Genomic DNA, 19815 nt, shown 5'->3' on the forward strand with positions numbered 1-19815 from the left:
GCTTAGCACAGCACAGCTTCCGCTTCAGGGGGGCACAGGTTCGATCCCTGGTCAGGGAACTCAGATCCGACAAGCCACACAGTAAGGCTCAAAAAAGCAAATCAGGAAAAGAAAAAGAAAGCAGAACTGACTGTGATCCTAGCCAACTAATTATCATTTAATCGTCTTTTTTTCTTTTTTGGCCATATCATAGGGCATGTGGTATCTAGTTCTCTGACCAAGAATCAAACCCATGCTTTCTGCATTGGAAGCTCGAAGTCTTAACCACTGGACCGCCAGGAACATGCCTACCAATTAATTTTTAAGAAGAACATCTGACTAAAAGATGGCATTTTATGGAATTATTTTTTAAATTGGGACAATAACTTTTTTTCCCCCTGTGGCATTTTGTTCTAAGAAGTAACATAACGTAGCCAAGTGCCTCAACTATTATTTAAAAAAAAAAAAAAATACATTTCTCTTGATACTATAAACAAAAGGAGCACAAGGAAACAAAATAATGCTCTAGGAAACAAAAAATCAAAGGGAAGTATGTGAAGATGTGAAGAAGGGTCAAGAATCCAATAGGAGCAGGAAAGAGACAGAAGATGCAACAGACACTGCAAGTTTATTCCTTTTCCCCTGACAATCTGCACTGTTGCTTTCATTTCTTTCTTTCTTCTTTTTTTTTTTTGCTTTCTCCCCTTCCAGGATTATCTTTGTGCACAGGGCTATCATTTTTCAGACTGAATGTCTCCTAGAATTTCAGTGCTACAAACTGAGATGGCGGGGAGAGGGAAATATTTATTTTAAAAACATACAATGAAATATAGGAACCAATTCCTTTTAGACTCACCAAACGCTGGTGCACTAGAAATAGCAACTGGTTGCTGTTTCATGACAGGGGGAAGCGCAGACGGGAGCTGATACCCTTGGAGCTTCAGCTTGATGAGTTTCATAGCAATGGAAAACTCCACTTGATCCATCCTGCCATCATTATTCATATCAGCGAGCGCCCTGCAGAACAACAGCATGGGCTCAGAATGACTGTGACCTTAAAAGAACCTTTCCCAAACCACCAGCCCCACCCACACGAAAACTAAAGCGTCAGCTCCCTTGGTCCCAGAGAAAACAAAACAAAACTTGTTTACCAAGCTGTAGGGAAAAAACTGAATAGGTTTTACATAACTATGAATTGTTTTACTGTGTTAGTCTTTACTTATATGCATGCATCATTTATATGATACACAAGGTAATTTTCAGTTCGAATGTCAGGACATATAAAATGTTCTCAATTGGATAGTGGTAATGGTTACACAACTCTGAATAGACTAAAAAACCACTGAACTGTACATTTTAAAACTGTGAATTTTGTTATATAAATTATGTGACAATAAAGCTGTTACAGGGGAAACAAAGGTATTTGGAAACAAGAGTTTATTTCTAGATTCTTGATTAGATTGCATCAACTCCTCTGTGGGGTTCTGCAGATCTCACCACGGGCATGTGACATGCTATGCTCTACTATAATGTAATACTGGCATACTTTTAAAGCTGTGAAAATTAATTAAATGAGCTTACAAACACAGTATCTGAAAGCAGTATCCAAACATAAATGGTCAAGTGCAACTTTCAATAAGCTGTTATATAAAGTATTTTTCTCAATGAAGAGTAACCAAATGGAAGAACAGAGTTTGGACTTGCAACCAGAAACTACATTTTGGCAAACTGAAACTGCATGTGACTTAATCTCTTCTGCACAAAACACAGTCCTTCGGACTTCATTTGTTGAAGTCTAGATACCAAAGGCCTAAAGATTCATTTTTTCAAACTTGTCTTAACAAAATTCTTATTTGAAACTTCAAATGTTAAGACCAGGTACTCCAATTAAAATGCTTAATCCTTAGCCGTCTTTTAAATGAGCCACATACAGACTGTGTCCACAAAAGAAAATCACGTTATGTAGAAAATAACCCTACATGGCTGGAGTTGATGCAAAGTAGTAAAACATGAGGCACAGAGAAAAGTGTCATAAAAAGATTACAAAATTTTAAAAATGTTAAAAATTCTAAAAGTCAACACTATCTCTCGGGAAAATTTGTAAAGCTCATAAAATCATAAAGGAAACACTATGGCCACAGGAACCATTCTTCTGCCTCAGATAGGAGCTCCCCTGCCAGCAATGAGCCCTCCAGCAAACCGCACCATGGAACCTGAATTTCTCTCACTGCTAACGGGCTTCAGCATCGCTTGCCATGTTTCTTGAGCATTTGGACTCATGCTTCTATGAATTGCTCGTTCACATCCTTTGCCAAGCTTTCTGATGGATTGCACGTCTTTTCCTTGTCAGTTTAAAAGAGCTCATTGTACATTACATATCAACTGTTTATCTGTCAGTTTCTGAAAGAATTTTTTAACTTTGTCCATTTTGTGTAATTCTTCAGCATACAGGAATTCTACATCTTTATACATGTAAAATACTTCTTTGATCACATAGCTTTCTTTTCTAAGACTGTATTACTTTATTACATTTGAACCTTTAAACCGACTGTAACTGAACTGAACTGCACTGCATATATGTGTGGTGTGTTACCCCAGGGTTCAATCAGATTTCCATCAGATAGATGGGTACTTAACTTTCCCAGCAATATTTAGGAACCAATCCATTCTTTTCTCGCTGAGGCAGAAAAAAATTTTTGTGGTTTATTGAATGTTTACATGAAATGAGATCTATTTCTGGATTATCTACTATGAATAATTTCCAGGTCAATGTGACAATAATCTGATTGCACTGACTCCGGTATCTGGCAAGGCTTATTTTAAAAAAAACTTGTGTTGATGTTTGGAAGAAACCAACACAAACCTTTCAATTAAAAACATAAATAAATTAAAAAAAAAAAAAAGAAACTTGTTGGATGAACCTAGAGATTGTCATACTGCGTGAAGTAAGTCAGAGAAAGACTAATATCACATGACATTGTTTATATGTGGAATCTTTAAAAAAAAAAAAAACTAACTAGAACAAGAGTAAAATGAACTCATCTACAAAACAGAAATAGAGTTACAGTTGTGGAAAACAAACGTATGGTTACCAGGGGGTAAGGCAGGGATATATAAATTGGAAGACGGGTCGACATATACACACCACTGTAGATAAAACAGATAACTAACAAGGACCGACAGTATAGCACAGGGAACTCTACACAACACCCTGAAATGCCTACGTGGGAAAAGAACCTAAGGCAGAGTAGACACATGTGTACGTGTAACTGATTCACTTCACTATCCAGCAGAAGCTAACACAACAGTGTAAATCCCAATAAAAAAGTTTTTAAAAACTTGCTTGGCTATTCAGACATTTCTTTTTCCCTATGAACTTTAAGATAATTTATATATTCTACAAACAACTCTCCTGAAATCCAAGATGAAACTGCATTAGATATATTAATTTTTATAGAATTGACATATTTATGATAGTTTGTCCAAAGAAAACAGTACATTCAGTTCTCTTAATGTTTTCTTTAAAAAGATTACATCACCTTCTCCATATAAGTAATTACTATTCTCGTCAAATGGGGTCTTGAATTTTATCATTTCTGTCACTCAAACAGAACATGTTCCTCATTTCCATATTTAGATGCTTATTTCAAGCACAGAGACTAATTTTGCTTTTAATAATCATTTCTGCTGGCTGATCAATCTTACCAAACTTCTGTGAAACTTACACAAGCACCTAACCAGCAAAAGAGTTAGCTTTCATTTCCTATAATTATACCATTCCTCTCTTTCACTGTTCTTAATATCTCCACCAGATTACTAAGTGAGCATTCCAGCTTAGTTCTGAGTTTAAGTTAGATGGCTGCAGTGTTTCACTGTTTAGTGTAATATTTGGTACTGATTTTTAGAAAGTAATCTGACATATTTAAGTGGTTCCCTTTTCTACTTATTAGAAATGCTTGCCATACATTTTATCAAATGTCTAATCAGCATCTGATGACCTGATCACACACATGTTCTTTTTCCTTTTATCTGTTGATACAATATGGGCCCCCCTGGTGGCTCAGATGATAAAGAATCAGCCTGCAATTCAGGAGACCTGGGTTCACTCCTTAGGTCGGGAAGATCTCCTGGAGAAGGGAATGGCTACCCATTTCAGTATTCTTGCCTGGAGAATTCCATGGACAGAGAAGCCTGGGAGGGCACAGTCCATGGGATCGAAAAGAGTTGGACACTACTGAGCGAAATAATGTTAAGGGAATTCCTTGACCTTGAACTAATCTTGTACTCCTGGCATAAATTCAAGTTGGTCATAGTTTTTGTACATTGTAGAATTCCATTTGCTAAGACTTTGTTTTCATTTTTCTGTGTCTATGATCATAATTGAGATTGGTCTCTGGTTGCTTTATTTTTAGTCTGTTTTTCAGGTTTCATAAAGTAAGTTGAATCAATAAAATGAAATGGTGAGCTTTCTTTTACCAATTTTTCTTTTTTTGGTGACACTGTGCAGCATGTGGGATCACAGTTCCCTGACCAGGGATCGAACCCGTTGCTCTGCCCCACAGTACAAGCATGGAGTCTTAACCCCTAGAAGGCCACAGAAGCCACTCAAATATTTTTAAAAAGACATTCAGGTATTTCAAATGGTTTTCACGGATATAATAAAGGTTCCCAACAATCAATACTGACATGCATGCTTTACAAAAAACAAACAGGCAGATAGATTCCCACTTTCTATTCCCCACACTACTGCTCCCAAAACACATTTTCTAGAGAGAAACAAAAATATCTAGTGTGGGATAATGAGTGGGTTAGGGGAAAAAGACTTTCTAGTAATGACATAATTAGTAGAAGCCTCAATGGAAGAGGAGAGGAAACATGTAATGCTCAGATTCTAAACATCCACTAAAATCCCAAAACATTTGTAACAATTTTGTGTGATCTTTTTTAAAAACTTCTGCTCAACTAACATAACATAGCTGTTGGGATTCCTCGGTAGTAAAAATTCAAAGGTCTTTTTAGAATTATAGCAGTTACTCCTACAAAGCTCGACTCTCTCCAATCCCTCCTAAGACACTAGAAACGAGTTGGAATTCTATTTCTCAAATTTTCTCTGCAAAAAATGATTTCAGCTATGCTATACACTTCATCTCCTGTGTGTGTGTGCATGCTCAATCACTTAGTCTGACTCTTTGCGACCCCATGGACTGTAGCCTGCCAGACTCCTCTGTCCATGGAATTCTCCAGGCAAGAATGCTGGAGTGGGTTGTCATCCCCTCCTCCAGGGGACCTTCCTGTATCAGGGATTGAATCCATGTCTCCTGCATTGGCAGGTGTATTCTTTACCACTGAGCCACCTGGGAAGCCCACTCAGTTCTAATAATGACCCCAGAAGACTAACTAAAAGTCTGAGAATCCTGAAACTAAATTCACACAACTTCCAAAGTTAAAAAAAAGTATGATAAAAAATATTTTTAATAAAAAGTAAGTGAAACAATATTTATGACTTGAATACAAACTGATCTTAAACACGATGTTTAGTCTGATATTAAAATCTATATATAACAACAGGCATGGTGGAGATGAGAAAAGGTCCACAAGTATACTGAATACTAAGGGTAAGCTTTTTGTTCAGTTTGTACAAATAAACCACACATTGCTCTTATGTCCTACGGGAAACAGTGTTTCAACTTCAAGCACAGGAAAATCTGGCAACACCTGCAGAACTACGTATGGATTTACTCTTTGATGCAGCAATTCAATCCTATGAATTTACCCTGAAGGTACACCTCCAACAATACAAAAACACATGCTTTAGCTCATTCTTCGCTGCATTATTTGTAACTGTAAAATATTAGAAATAACCCAAATGCAGAAAACATAGGAGATTGGTTGAATAAACCATGGTATACCATTCACAATAAGTATTACATAACTGTAAAAAGAAAACAAAGATCTCTATGCAATGATATGAGTGATTTCTAGGATACGCTGTTAAGTGAGAAAAGGAAAGAACAAAAGAACATTTATAAGAGGTTACTTTCAAAGTAGAAGGAAGAGGAAATAATTTAAATTCACATACATATTAGGGACACGTTTTTTTCCCACAGAAATAAACAACGAAAGGATAATAAGCTTTTGGAAACTTGTTAATGTGTTACATATTCAAAAAATAAAATTAAGTCCACAAAGATGAGAGCAGATCCCTGAACTGAATAAAAACTAAACCAAATAAACCTGGGGTTGGCGGGGGGTGGATAAACAGGGAGACTGGGACTGACATACATCTACTACCATATATAAAACAGATAACTAATCAGGGCCTGCCGAATAGCACAGAGAACTCTACTCCATACTCTGTAATGACCTTTATGGGAACAGAATCTTAAAAAGAGTGGATGTATGTTTATATATTAGCTGATTCACTTTGCTGTATAGCAGAACTAACACAACACTGCAAATCAACCATATTTCAACAAAAGTTAATTAAAAACAAAACAACAACAACAAAGAAAAACACAAATAAACCGAGTAGCATTTTGAATGAGTACGTGTCCACATAGAAGGAAAAAAACTTATTCAAGTAACTTCTAAACACAGCACTTCACACATCCTCAGTCTGTAAACAAAAGAACTATGAGGTAACCTTGAATGCCATTGAATAGGTCTGGGGTTTGCGGTGGACAGGCGTGTAGCCCTTCTGAAACTTAACCTTGTCTGTATCACAGGATTCAGGGGAAAGAAGAGCCTGTCTTTGCTCCATCTCATTCACTGCATCAGACAGTTCCTTTAGGAGGCCACCTCACCCACAAAGGCTCATCGCAGGCTGCTCAACTCCCCCCTCCAGATTAATCTGGTCCAGTCATTCACCATCTCTTTGTTTATTCACCCAACAACAAAAAATTTTTTGGCTTTGCAGCACAGCTTGTGGGATCTTAGTTCCCCAACTAGGGATTGAACTCAGGTCACCTCAGTGAAAGTGCAGAGTCCTAACCACTAGACCGCCAGGGAATTTCCCAACAAATATTTTTTGAAAAGATCACTTAGTAAGGTCTCCATTCAGGAACTGGGCTTACAACTAAGGTAAAGACAGGCAAAGTTCCTGCCCTTGTTTCAGTGCAAGCAGACACTCCACAAGAAAACCAGTCAGATTATTCAACATATTGATAAGTGCTATTAAGAAATAAAGCAAGGGGACTTCCCTGGTGGTCCAGCAGTTAGGACCTTGCCTTTCAAGATAGTGGGTGTGGGTGCGATACCTGGTTGGGGACCTAAGATTCCCCATACCTCGTGGCCAAAAAAAATCACCAAAACATAAAACTGAGGCAATATTGTAACAAATTCAATGAAGACTGGTTCACATAAAAAAATCTTATTAAAAAAAAAAAAAGAAAGAAAGCAAAGCAATGGGAAAGAGAAGATGTGGCAGGAGCAGGTGGGGAGAGGGAAATATTTTCTTTTTTGCCTTTTTAAACTTTTTATTTTGTATCGGAGTATAGCTGATTAAGAAACAATGCTGTGATAGTTTCAGGTGACCAGCCAAGGAACTCAGCCATGCATATACATGTGTCCATTCTTCCCCAAACTCTCCTCCCATCCAGGCTGATATATAACACTGAGCAGAATTCTCTGTGCTATTCAGTAGGTCCTTGCTGGTTATCCATTTTAAATGTAGCCCTGTGTACATGTCCATCCAAAACTGAGAGGGAAGTACTTTAGACAAGTGCTCAGGAAGCCCTTCTCAGGGAAAGGGACCCATTAATCGAAACCTGATGGGTAATGAGGCAGATACGTAAGGATCTAGAAGAGCTGCATGACAGGGAGAGGAAATGCCAAGTGCAATGACCCTGAGGCATTTAAAGAATAGAAAGAAGGTCAGTGAAACCAGAGTGCAAAAAATTAAGAAAGAAATAGTAGAAAATAGAAGAGGGAAACAGCCAAGAGCCCAGATCACATGGGCCTATGGCCTTGGTAACGACTTTGGGTTTTGTCAATGAAGAATTTTAAATGGATTTACCTTGTGGGGGGCGGGGGGGGCGGTTACTTTTTTGAAAGATTGTTGGGTTGCTGCTTGGAGAATGGGATCTAAAGGGACAAGTGTGGAAGACAGTCTCCAGTCAGGACTCTCAGATCGTGGGCACAGTTATTCGGCCCACTGTGACAGATTAGGATGGAAGCAAAGGAGACAGAAAGTCAGGGGCCAGATTGGGGATACAGTCTGTAATGGAGTCAAAAGTATACGCTGATAGACTGGTTGTGGAGGGTGACAAAAGGAGAGCAATCAGGACTGGCTCCCACCAGCTGGAGAGATGCTCACGGCCATGAACTGAGACGGTGATAACTCAGGAATGTTCTGGATGACTTTTGGGGGGCCAGGGACTTTAGCAAACTGATCTTGCTGGGGGCTGAAGGCCCTCCTGACATATGCTCAGAGGATCCTAAGATGGTATCCTAAGGGGTGTTTGCCCTGATCCCTGCCCCTGATTTCTGCCTCTGGCTTCCTCCTCCTCTCTCAGGGCCTGTTTCCAAGCAGTGCTCCCTCTCTTCCCCTCACCTCTCTCCTTAACAGCTTCCATACCCCTTTCCATGGCCCCTACCGCCTCTGACTCCAAAGCCCCCATTCCACCTCTTTGCCTTCCCTCTACCTTCCTTCTACTCAAGGCTCTTGTCCCATGGCCCTCTGCCCTGTTCTTTCCCGTCTCCGCACCAGCCTAGGCTGGAACCATGTTAAGCGTTTAAGTTGCCAAAAGATAAGAGGATATTGGTGGCTTTCCTTTCAGCTCCTTAGCAGTAAGACAATTTCTAGGGAGATGAATCATCTTTGGTTACTGTTATAATTTGGCTTTAAACACACTGACTTGACTCCATCCTCTGAGGGAGATTTCAGGATTTCCAGTATTCTTAATTAGAAACTAGACTGGACAGACACGTATCTCCAAGGTATTAGTAGGTTACAGTTCCAAAGCTCATAAATAAATTAACTGGAGTATAGTTTCTACATGAATTCTAAGATATTCCCCAGCAGTCCCCATCACCTCTACATTTCAACTGTAGACTAGAGCAAAGAAAGAAAGGCGCAAAGAGAAAGAGAAACTAGGAAAAGTTCCTCATTCTCAATACAAAAATTTTCCTCTTCTCCAGAGGAGTGGCACAGGGACTGCCTAAAATCTAGACTCAAGCCCTCTCCTCTACCAAAAGGGGCAGGGGGCCTTCCCTTTGACCCCATCAGAAAAACCAAGTGAGAACACAAGACTAGTATCAAAGATAGGGAGGAAAACCTACTTCCTCAGGTCAGCTGTTATTTGTAAACTTAAAAACCGAAATATGAAGAGATGAAGTGCTGCTCAGGCTTACAAAGGGAATAAGCAACTTTACTGTGTGTGCTCAGTTGCGAAGTCGTGTCTGACTCTGTGCGACCCCGTGGACTGCAGCCCGCCAGGTTCCTCTGTCCATGGGATTCTCCAGGCAAGAATGCTGGAGTGGGTTGCCATTTCCTCCTCCAGGGGATCTTCACCACCCAGGGATCAAACCTGCATCTCCCGAGTCTCCTGAATTGGCAGGTGGATTCTTTACCCACTGAGGCACCTGGGAAGCCTGAAGAAGCTGGTGCTAAAAGACAGATCTTCCTCATACTCTGCATCACACCATTCCAGCATCTTAGCAGGACATCTGTGCCTCATAAAATTTACAATGACCTTTCAAAGCTATTCCTTTTGGGAAAAGATACTTAGAGGTGTGTTTTTTTGATTGCTGGGTTTTTGTTTGGCTACAGTATGTGGGCTCCAGTTGCCCAACCAGGGATCAAACCCCAGCCCCCTGCATTGACAATGTGGAATCTTAGCCACTGGACCACCATGGAAGTCCCAAGAGGTGTGTAAGTGTGTTTTGTTTTGTTTCTTCCCCCTAGTAGTAATTCTTGATGAAACTAAAATATGCCATCACAAATTTAACAAAATGTCAGAAAAGAAATTAAAGATAAAATCATTTTGGATTTAACCTAAGTCTGCCAACTCATTATCTTCACTGTTAATATAATTTTTCACGATGAAAAGAAAAAGTTGGCAAAAATTACTTTAGTGCACTCTGGTAAACAAAACAGAAACAAAAAGAAAACCAGTTTTGTTTTGTTATTTTTTTATTTTTGGCTTGTGGCATCTTAGTTCCCTGACCAGGAATCAAACCCAGGTCCCCAGCAGTGGAAGTGCAGAGTTGTAAGCTCTGGACTGCCAGGGAACTCCCCCATGCCCCACCCCAATCCCTCCACCAAAAAAAAAGTTTGGAAAATTAACTGTCTTAATTGAAAGAAGTGAAACTTATTAAATAATGCTTTGTTTTTCTCCATTACACTTATTAACATGTGACACTTTTTATGCTGTTATTGACCATCTCCTTCCACTGGATTACAATCTCTATGAAAGCACAAATTGTGTCAGTTTTGTTCACAGCTATGTTCCCAGCACCTACAACAGTCATTGGTCCATAGCAGACATCTGACAGATATTTTTCCACTGCTGAGTGAACAAATGTTAAGTGAGATCTCCTTGCAGTAATTCATCACAAGACTGCTTCTTGAATGAACCTTCACAGACTGTAAATACAGTACAGGAGCAGAATTCAGTGAAAGAAATTAAATTTGTTTGCAAAAAGAAGAGTCTAGTGAGGGACCTTGGCTGATGGTATGAAACACAATCACCAGGACACAAAGCAGAAGTTTAATGCAGACGTCACAAGTCTTTCGCATTCAGTCTCTGCCTGCCAGTGCAGGAGATTTAAGAGAGGCGGGTTCGATACCTGGGATGGGAAGCTCCCCTGGAGGAGGGCATGACAATCCACTCCAGTATTCTTGCCTGGAGCATCCCATGGACAGAGGAGCCTGGCGGGCTACAGTTCATGGGGTCGCAAAAAGTTGGACACTTTGCGCACAGAGTCACTAAGTGACTGAGCACGCTTAAGCAACATGTCAGCGACCCTGTGCTCATAGATACATGAGTGTCCTCTCCGTCTGGCTACCTCTCTTTGTGTGTTTTTCTCTCTACTTGTTGCTTTACTTAATTTCAAAAACCTTGTTTGATTTTTCTGCTTCAAATAGACCAGAACTTAGTACAAGAAGGGTATAATCATTAAAAGGGACAGTCTGGGCAGCCAATATGCTGACAATCAGGAAAAATAAAACAAAGCAGACACCAAAACAAGTGCAGGAATCTGGGTATCATTTAATTTCAACTCAAATATACCCACTCACAAATAATACATCAATTTCCATGTAAGGTTTGTTATGTCAGAGCACAGTAAATCGTTTTCATACTGATGACACTTATAATCAGGCTTATGTACTGTAGACTCCACTTAAAGGCAATAAGGAACTACGTCAACTTTATTAATTTCCATAAAATTAAAAATATTTTAAAGATAATGAACTAAGGGGACAAGCAATTAGTTGGATAATTCAGTCAACGTGGAACACCCAATCCCTGATGATGACAGCAGACACCTTCCTGAAGTTTTGTTTTGAGGACCTGTAATGTGCCAGGGCCCACACTAAGGTCTTTGTATACAGTTTCTCTGCTAAACCACTCAATACTCCTATAAATAAATATGCATCTTCCCATTTTCTGGATTTGAAAACTGAAGCTGACAGGGAGAGAATAAATACATGTTCCAAACCATAGACAGTTGTACAGATGACACGAATTACACGTGTTCTTTTCACTATAGCAAGCTGTCTCCAACACTAAGAAACGCAGGGAAATGAAGAGTCAACTATAAGAACCATCCATTGCAGGAAAGCATGGCCTCTGGGCCAAAGAATTCACCATAGCTTTCCAAAGTCATAGACCTAGTACCCAAAACTATATTGGCCACTCTTTTTCATTCACTCTCTCTCCAATGGTTTCCAAAGACTGAGCACTTATTTGTGCCAGTTAATCAAGGGATTCACCAATATTTATTATGTGCTCACCTTGTACAACACTGTAATAAATGCTGGTTTTTTCACTCTTTCATTGGTTATTTCCCTATTCAGCCTCAAATATTTTCTTTGCATTTTATTCAATGAAAGATACAATACCATCACATTATAAACCAAGAAATGTGGGACACTCAGTTGAGTATGGATGATGAGAATGAAGCCAAAACAATTGGTGAGAAAATATCAAAACACAGATTTCTCAACTGGAAGCCAAATTTACAAGCAGTGTTATCTTGCAAATGTCACCACTTTTTTAAGTTCCATATCAGAAAGATAATTTTCAGAAGTATTTCTCTGGAAAGGTGGAAGCATATTTCAGACTAGAGATACACATCTTCCTTCTATAATTTACGAAATTAAGATTAGATATTACTGAACTATTTTTTTTATAACCTTCTGTATATATGAAGCTCCAACTTACCATATCTGTGCTAAAACAGGCTGAGGTAACCCAGATTGAAAAAAAAAGTTTCTAGCTTGATCACCTGTAAATTAAATGGATAAAAGTTTTAGAAGAAAATAGTGGATGACAGAAAACTCCGATGTCAAAATTACAAAAATGAAAGAGGCTAATAATCTAGTAAATACGAAACTTAATACATTTTAAAAGCCAAATGATAAGTTTATAAGTAACAATAAAATGAATACATCAGTATTGACTTTATTTTTTTTTCTATTTTCTCCCTGCAGCATTTTATTTATTTATTTATTTTTAACAGTTCAATGCTTTTATTTATTTTTTTTCTTTTTTCATTTATTTTTATTAGTTGGAGGCTAATTACCTTACAACATTGTAGTGGTTTTTGTCATACATTGACTTTAGAACGTAACACTTAAAAAAGAAAATGTCTACCATTATGTAAGGGTAAGACTTACATAATGTAAGACTGTCTATGTTAATAAATCTACTAGCAATTAAAATGGTAACAGCTACATATTACGACAAAGTGTACCTACAGGAATCCCCAAGAAACTGATGACCCATACTTCTACTTTACAAAAGAGTTCTTTGTTATTCCCATATACCTACAGTTCAAATTTTTGGTACTGCTAACATATTTACGGAGAATGAGTAACAATGATCAAAAGAATCACATCAACGACTAAGAATTAATAAGTTAAAGAGAACTGAGACAAACATACACAAAAACAAGTCTCCAGGAAATCTAGATTCCATTTTTTCTAAATCTAATTCCTGAAAAGTAATCAAACAGGAAAGAAACTAGAAAAGGCAAAGTACAAAAGAATCTTTAAGGACACAGAAATAAACAAAAGTTTTTAAATGTTCATATCTCTTAATTTACTAAAGTTTCTCAAGCCAAGTTCACGGTCAGAATTAAGGAAGTGTTTTTACTCAAGGACCACAGTCCAATGATACAATCACTTCAAGAATGTGATCAATTAACTTAACCAATTCCCACCAGTGATATGCCTAAAACAGTGACTTGGCCTCCATTAAAAATTGCAGAAAGGCTTGAGTGCATCGGAGGAAAAGTAACTGTGAAAATACAGAATCCAGGCTAAGTCAAAATAAGTAAGGTACACCCTTGGTCATAGGTGCCCACCTTCACTCTGCATAATAGATTTTCCACAGATATACGCACTATGGTAAGTAAAGATGTAAAGTACTGACGCCAGTTACCAGTAATAAATCCAGACGCCGGCTTTAAGCTGTGGAACTGCTGGTCATGTTTTACTCTTTCCTCTACAGTTATGGCCCAAATATCCAGGCTGCCTACAAGCCAAAGAAAAGACAGAGGAGTTATTCAACGAGAAAAGAAAAGCAACGTGCTCACACAGTTTCCACAGTGCTTATATGGTCAGTACATTATAAACCATTTGATAACTTACCATCTGTTTGTCCTTGGAAGTTGTGAATACAAAGTTAGAAAACTAAGAGTAGACACATACGCAGTACTATGTATATAATAGACAATAATAAGAGCTATACGGCACTGGAAACTCTCCTCAATACTCCGTAACCTCCTATACGGGAAAAGAATCTAAAGAAGAGTGGATGTAAGTCTATGTGTGACTGATTCACTTTGCTGTACTGCAGCAAGTAACACAACACTGTAAACCAACTCTATTGCAATAAGATAACTTTTTAAAGGAAAACAAAGAGAGAAAAGTAAGAGTAAAGCAAGGAAAAAAAAAGACATTAACACACATTCTTTGTGAAGGTTATGGAAAAATTGAGCTTCACTAAATTACTCTTCTACTTGATTCCATGAAAATCTTTTTGGAGTGATAAAAATACTCAAATGGTAGACTGCAGTAACTTTTATAGAATGTAGATTATAACTCACTGAAACTGATTTTAAAAATGTGAATAAGTATCCTGGGGAAAAAAAAACAATGACAAACCAGAGAAAACAGGGTTAAGTTCTTCAGTTTCAACTCATGGACTGACCAGGTGCCCCCTCATTTCTGAGACTGTCTTCACTTTAGGGCTCCTCCAGGCTCCTCTGTCCATGGGATTCTCCAGGCAACAATGCTGGAGTGCGTAGCCATTCCCTTCTCCTGGGGATCTGCCCGACGGAGGGATCAAACCCATGTCTCTCCTGCATTGGAGGCAGATTCTTTACCATCTGAGCTACCAGGGGAGCCCACTTTAGTACAAGGTCTCCTCACATGAATTCACCACAGTAACTCTTGATTAGACATAGGAAAAAGGCTTTCAGAAGTTCAGACGTTTTCCCAAATGGTGGGAACAGACAATATGTGAAGGGGCAGGTCTGATATGACAGTGATAGTCAGAGCAGCCATTCATTCCGTCTCTGGAAATGTACTTGCTGAATGCCTTGTATGTGCCAGGCACTGCGACAGACATCAGGGAAAAGAGGGCGACCCAGGCAGACCCAGACCCTCACAGGTCCTACAGTCCTCAGCGTCTGCGGACCTGTCAAAATTCGTCAAGTAAAAGCAAACCCCAACAAACAAGCAAAACAAAAACGTGCTCAGTGATTAGGAAGGGGGACAAAGACAAAACACAAAATAAAATAGAACATGAATGGTTTTGAAAAGATTCTGCACTAAGAATCCCACAGAGACTTTTCCTGATGTGATCACAGCAATGAGGCTTTGGGACGCCTTACTCTCTTCATGGTGAGCAGGTGCGACAGTTGCCAAGAGATACTTTGGCAACTGTAGCTCTTTAAAACACAGAACATGGCCAGTAAGCAAAACCAACATTTAACACTTTCCTAATAATCTTAGGGAAGATTACCTGAAAAACAATTTTGTGTAGATTGGTATTTCAAATAGATAAACTAAAGTAAAACAAAAATTCCATGCTTCAAATCCAGTCGTCCAAACAAAGTACAGAATATAAATGACCCAGTCACCTAAACAAATAAATTGCAGAAAACAGCAAAACAAAACAGAGATGGGGGGAGGGGGGTGGTTCACTAACAAAGCAACTAAAGAGACGCATGAACTAATTTCACTGTGTCTTGTTCAGACACTGAGTTGAACCAACCAACTGTAACAAAAAAATAACACCTAAAGAATAGTAGGGAAATTTTTAACAGTGACTCCATAGCTGAGGACATTAAGGAATTACTATAAATTTCACAGGAGTGGTAACAGTATTGTAGTTATATCTTTAAAAGTGTTACCTTTTAGAAATGTCCACTGAAATAGTTGTGGATGAAATGATCTGATATATATGCGAGGTGCTCAGAAGAATCCAGGTGAACCAATACTGGCCATGAGTTGATTGATAATCACTGAAACTATGTGATAGTTGAGTATACTATTCCCTCTACTTATGTGAATATTTGAAATCTGCCATAATACTAAGCTTTTAAAAAAACAGTTCCAAAGTACATTAAAAAAAGGAAAAATCTTTGAAAACTTACCACCAAAAGGTGTGGGAAACTGAGCCATGGTTCTGTTACTTTCACCTTGCTAATCGACGCCTGTAATTGAAATGCAACATTTAAGTTTATGACAACTTCACTTCTAGGTACTTATAAACACACTAACAGGTTGTCTTTAATGACCTGAAGACTAACACTAGAGCTAGGGGATAACATTGCAAATGAAGGTTACCACTAAGGGTTCACTCATTCATTCCTTCTCTGTACAGTTTCTTAGTCCCGGGTGCAGTGATGGGCACTAAGGAATGTGGATGAAAGCCTCTAGGGCAACAAGAAACTCTCAGTCTGGTGAGTGATCCTATACTATTATCCCACTCATTGCATTGTTCTATTTGTTATTTTTTAAATCTATCTTTTTCCTAACCTTCACATATACTAGTTGATGGTTACAACAACTGCTCTTTTTCATTAACACTAGTACATGCAGTGCACTGTCTTACCTTCTTCTTCTTTTTTTTTTTTTTTGGTGACTCTTTGTGACCCCATGAAGTGTTTTCATCAGCAACAAACACTGGAAGTCATTTTTCCTGAAGCAGCATGCCCACTTCATTTTTGAGAACACACACACACACAGGATGTTCTCAGTCCTGTCTGACTCTTTGCGACCTCATGGACTTTAGCCCACCAGGCTCCTCAATGGAATATTCCAGTCAAGAATACTGGAGTGGGTTGCCATTTCCTCCTCCAGGGGATATTCCCAGCCCAGGGATCAAACCCACCATCTCCTCTGTCTCCTACATTGGCAGGCAGATTCTTTATCACGGAGTTACCTGGGAAACCCAAGTACATGCTGTGAGGCATGGGGGAAAAAAACTAAAATTAAAAAATCTCAACATAAACTATTAAAGAATTTCCATTTTTAGGACCTCCCTGATGGTACAGTGGATAGGAATCCGCCTGCCAATGCAGGGGACACGGGTTAGGTCTTGGTCTGGGAAGATTCCACATGCCTGGGAGCAAATCAGCCTGGGCGCCACAACTCCTGAGCCCTGGTGCCCAGAGCCTGCGCTCTGAACCAAGAGCAGCCATCGCAATGAGAGGCCTGAGGACCACAGTGAACAGCAGGTCCGCTCACCTCAATGGGAAGGCAGCCCCGCTCATTACAACTAAAGGAAAGGCTGTGCAGAAATGAAGACCCAGCACAGTCATAAGTAAGTAAATAAAGAGAACTTAATGGAACATTTGTGAAGTAGTTAGCCTGGAAAACTAACCAGAGTGAAGCTGGGGGGTGGGGTGTACTGTCCCAAACAATAAAAGCACTGGTAGACAGAAAAGACCACAGAAGGGAAACCAGTGGATTCGTTGTTTCAAAGTGTCAAAGCAGACCACAAGGAAACTGAATGTGGGAAATAAGCTTAATAGAATTTTGCCAGATAAGTCCAAAAAGCTTTTATTTTTGTACAAAAAAGCAAAGTGTAAGCATTTATCAAAAGGAAGTTGAAAGTCTTATATTAAAAAAAAAATCTAACTGTGGTTTAAAAACACAAAAAAGGAGTGAGTGAAGGCAGAAGTTCAACCCATACAATGCGATTTCAGCAGCTAAGGTGAGCTATCTATGACAGGGGTTATAGAGCTATCTATAATCCCCCAGCCCAAGACTGGTACTGTGAGCGGTGGACAAGCAAGCAAAGCCTCATCTGTATCTACAGCCACTCCCCAGCACTCACATTACCGCTTGAGATCGCAAATGACCATGGCCTTAGAGGTATGTTTGAGACAACCTGAACTCTCCATGTGTTCCGGATTGAAGTCAAGACGGGGTATCCTGAGACTGCCATAAACGACTGCTTGCATTCCCACACCCTGTCTTTGGGAAGCACGAGATTAGGAGTGAACTGGACATAGCAAGGACACTTGGATGTCTCTGTCTCCCAGCATCCCCAGATGGGACCACCTAGTTGCAGGAGAACAAGCTCAGGGCTCCCACTGAGTCCGCATTATGGTGAGCGGGATAATTATTTCATTATATATCACAATGTAATAATAAAAGAAGTAAGAATTATTCTGAAACTATATTTCCCTCTGTGGAAAAACTGTCTTCCATGAAACTGGTCCCTGGTGCCAAAAAGGTTGGGGACTGCTGATCTACAATGAAAATACACAGGAACGGAGCTTCTACATAAAGGAAGCTAGAGATGGGTGATCTTCTCCCTGAGGAAACAGAGATGCAGGGCCATGGCCTCAGAGCAAGTGCAGAAAGCTCACCAGCTGATGCAATACTTCTGGGGAAGATCTGTTCTTCATCAGAGAAGGCAGCCCCACGCACACAAGTCTGTCCGCCCAACTTTATTGACACTCAGCATTTCTATTTCCTGTAGCCTTTTCTCTATAAATATACAATTGTTTCCTTCTTTTGCACATTTTACATTATAATACATACTTTCCCCAAGTTGGGCTTTCCGGGTAGCTCAGCTGGTAAAGAATCCTCTCCAATGCAGGAGACCCCAGTTCGATTCCTGGGTTGGGAAGTCCCACTAGAGAAGGGACAGGCTACCCACTCCAGTATTCTCGGGAGTCCCTGGTGGTTCAGCTGGTAAAGAATCCCCCTGCAATCAGGAGACCCGGCTTCAATCCCTGGGTTGGGAAGATCCCTGGAGAGGGGAATGGCTACCCACTCCAGTATTCTGGCCTGGAGAATTCCATTGCAAAGGGTCGGACATGACTGAGCAACTTTCACTTCCCCAAGTTATTAAAAACCTTTCATAAACACATTGCTGGTTACTTTTATCTTTTTAGAGTGAAGCAAACATTCCTATATTTACATATAAAAAACAGAAAAACACTCAGACTAAATATTGAGCAATCAAGAAATAGTAAATAGTAGTTTGAAAAGTTTGACTAAATGTTAGGATTTTTAAGCCAGAAGCTAAAACATGTTCGAGAAAAGTCTTCAACCTTTCTTCATTTCAGCTTGAGAAAGGGGAGCTAATCACAGAAAGTTACAAAATAAATATGATTCTGAATGTCAATATTTACATTAAAATTCAAATTTTAATGTATTTAAAGTAGAAGACACCTCTGTAAATTTTTATTTATAAAAGTGTTAGGTGATCCTTAAAACAGTATTTATTAAAATGTCATTCTGCACAAAAACTGTGTTAAAATACATTTGTTATTTGATTCAGTGTTTTGCTATCATAAAGGGAGATTACTCAGAAAATATTAAATTATTTCAAAAAACAAAATATGTATAATTGGTCCCTAGCACACTAAAATATTTTTTAAAAAATGGCAAAAATTAATCATGAGGAATAAAATTTCTAAATTCAATTACTGGCATAATTTAAAACTTTTAACTTTACATTAAATAAACTTTGTAAAACGTCTTTAAAAATAGGTATGTCATATAATTCTTCCTAACCCTGGACATTGGAAAATTTTCTAACACATTATAAAATTAAAGGGGGGAACAGGTAAATATAAAAACGAGTAATGAGATGAATTAATTCAAACATACACTCATTCACAGAAAAAGAAATCCTCACAATTACACAATTCCAGTAATTAGCAGAATTCTAACAACCAAAACAGGACTTAGTTAAGGATTAGTGATCGAAAGGCCAAAATGAGATTATGAACATACAGTATCTGTTTTTATACTTAATTAACACCCATACTCTCACGAAATCTTGGAATCATCTTGTATAAAGAAGCAACATGGGTGAGAGGACGTGGGAGCCTGGGGCAGTACTGAGCTATGCACAGAATAGATAAGATGAGAATATGCTGTTCAGCATGGGGAACTCTACCTAATGCACCGTGTGAACCCAACGGGGATGAAGTCCACAGGGAGGTGTGTGTGTGTGTGTGAGGCTGGTTCGTTTTGCTGGGCAGTAGCTCAACTAGTAAAGAACCTACCTGCAGTGCAGGAGACCTGGTTCTATTCCTGGGCTGGGAAGATCCCCTGGAGAAGGGACAGGCTACCCACTGCAGTATTCTTGGGCTTGCCTGGTGGCTCAGACGATAAAGAATCTGCCCACATGCAGG

The 19815-nt window shown here is 39.1% G+C and overlaps 1 protein-coding gene across 9 annotated transcripts in view; it reads right to left on the reverse strand.

Annotated features, from left to right (window-relative positions):
- Positions 1-19815, reverse strand: part of ITSN1 (intersectin 1) — a 251838-nt gene that overhangs the window by 159645 nt on the left and 72378 nt on the right. For 4 of the 9 annotated variants that reach the window (XM_043448750.1, XM_043448748.1, XM_043448755.1 and 1 more), the window contains exons 2-5: positions 15808-15867; positions 13587-13679; positions 12366-12429; positions 836-996 (exon numbers count right to left, since the gene is read on the reverse strand). In XM_043448750.1, coding sequence (XP_043304685.1) covers positions 836-996; positions 12366-12429; positions 13587-13679; positions 15808-15835 — 346 coding nt within the window. In that variant the 5' untranslated portion in view covers positions 15836-15867. Of the gene's footprint in view, positions 1-835; positions 997-12365; positions 12430-13577; positions 13680-15807; positions 15868-19686; positions 19710-19815 lie in introns of those variants that run through there. The other 5 variants (XM_043448749.1, XM_043448746.1, XM_043448751.1 and 2 more) reach the window with 2 other exon arrangements.

The sequence above is a fragment of the Cervus canadensis genome, chromosome 27, assembly GCF_019320065.1.
Source record: "Cervus canadensis isolate Bull #8, Minnesota chromosome 27, ASM1932006v1, whole genome shotgun sequence".
Taxonomy (NCBI): domain Eukaryota; kingdom Metazoa; phylum Chordata; class Mammalia; order Artiodactyla; family Cervidae; genus Cervus; species Cervus canadensis.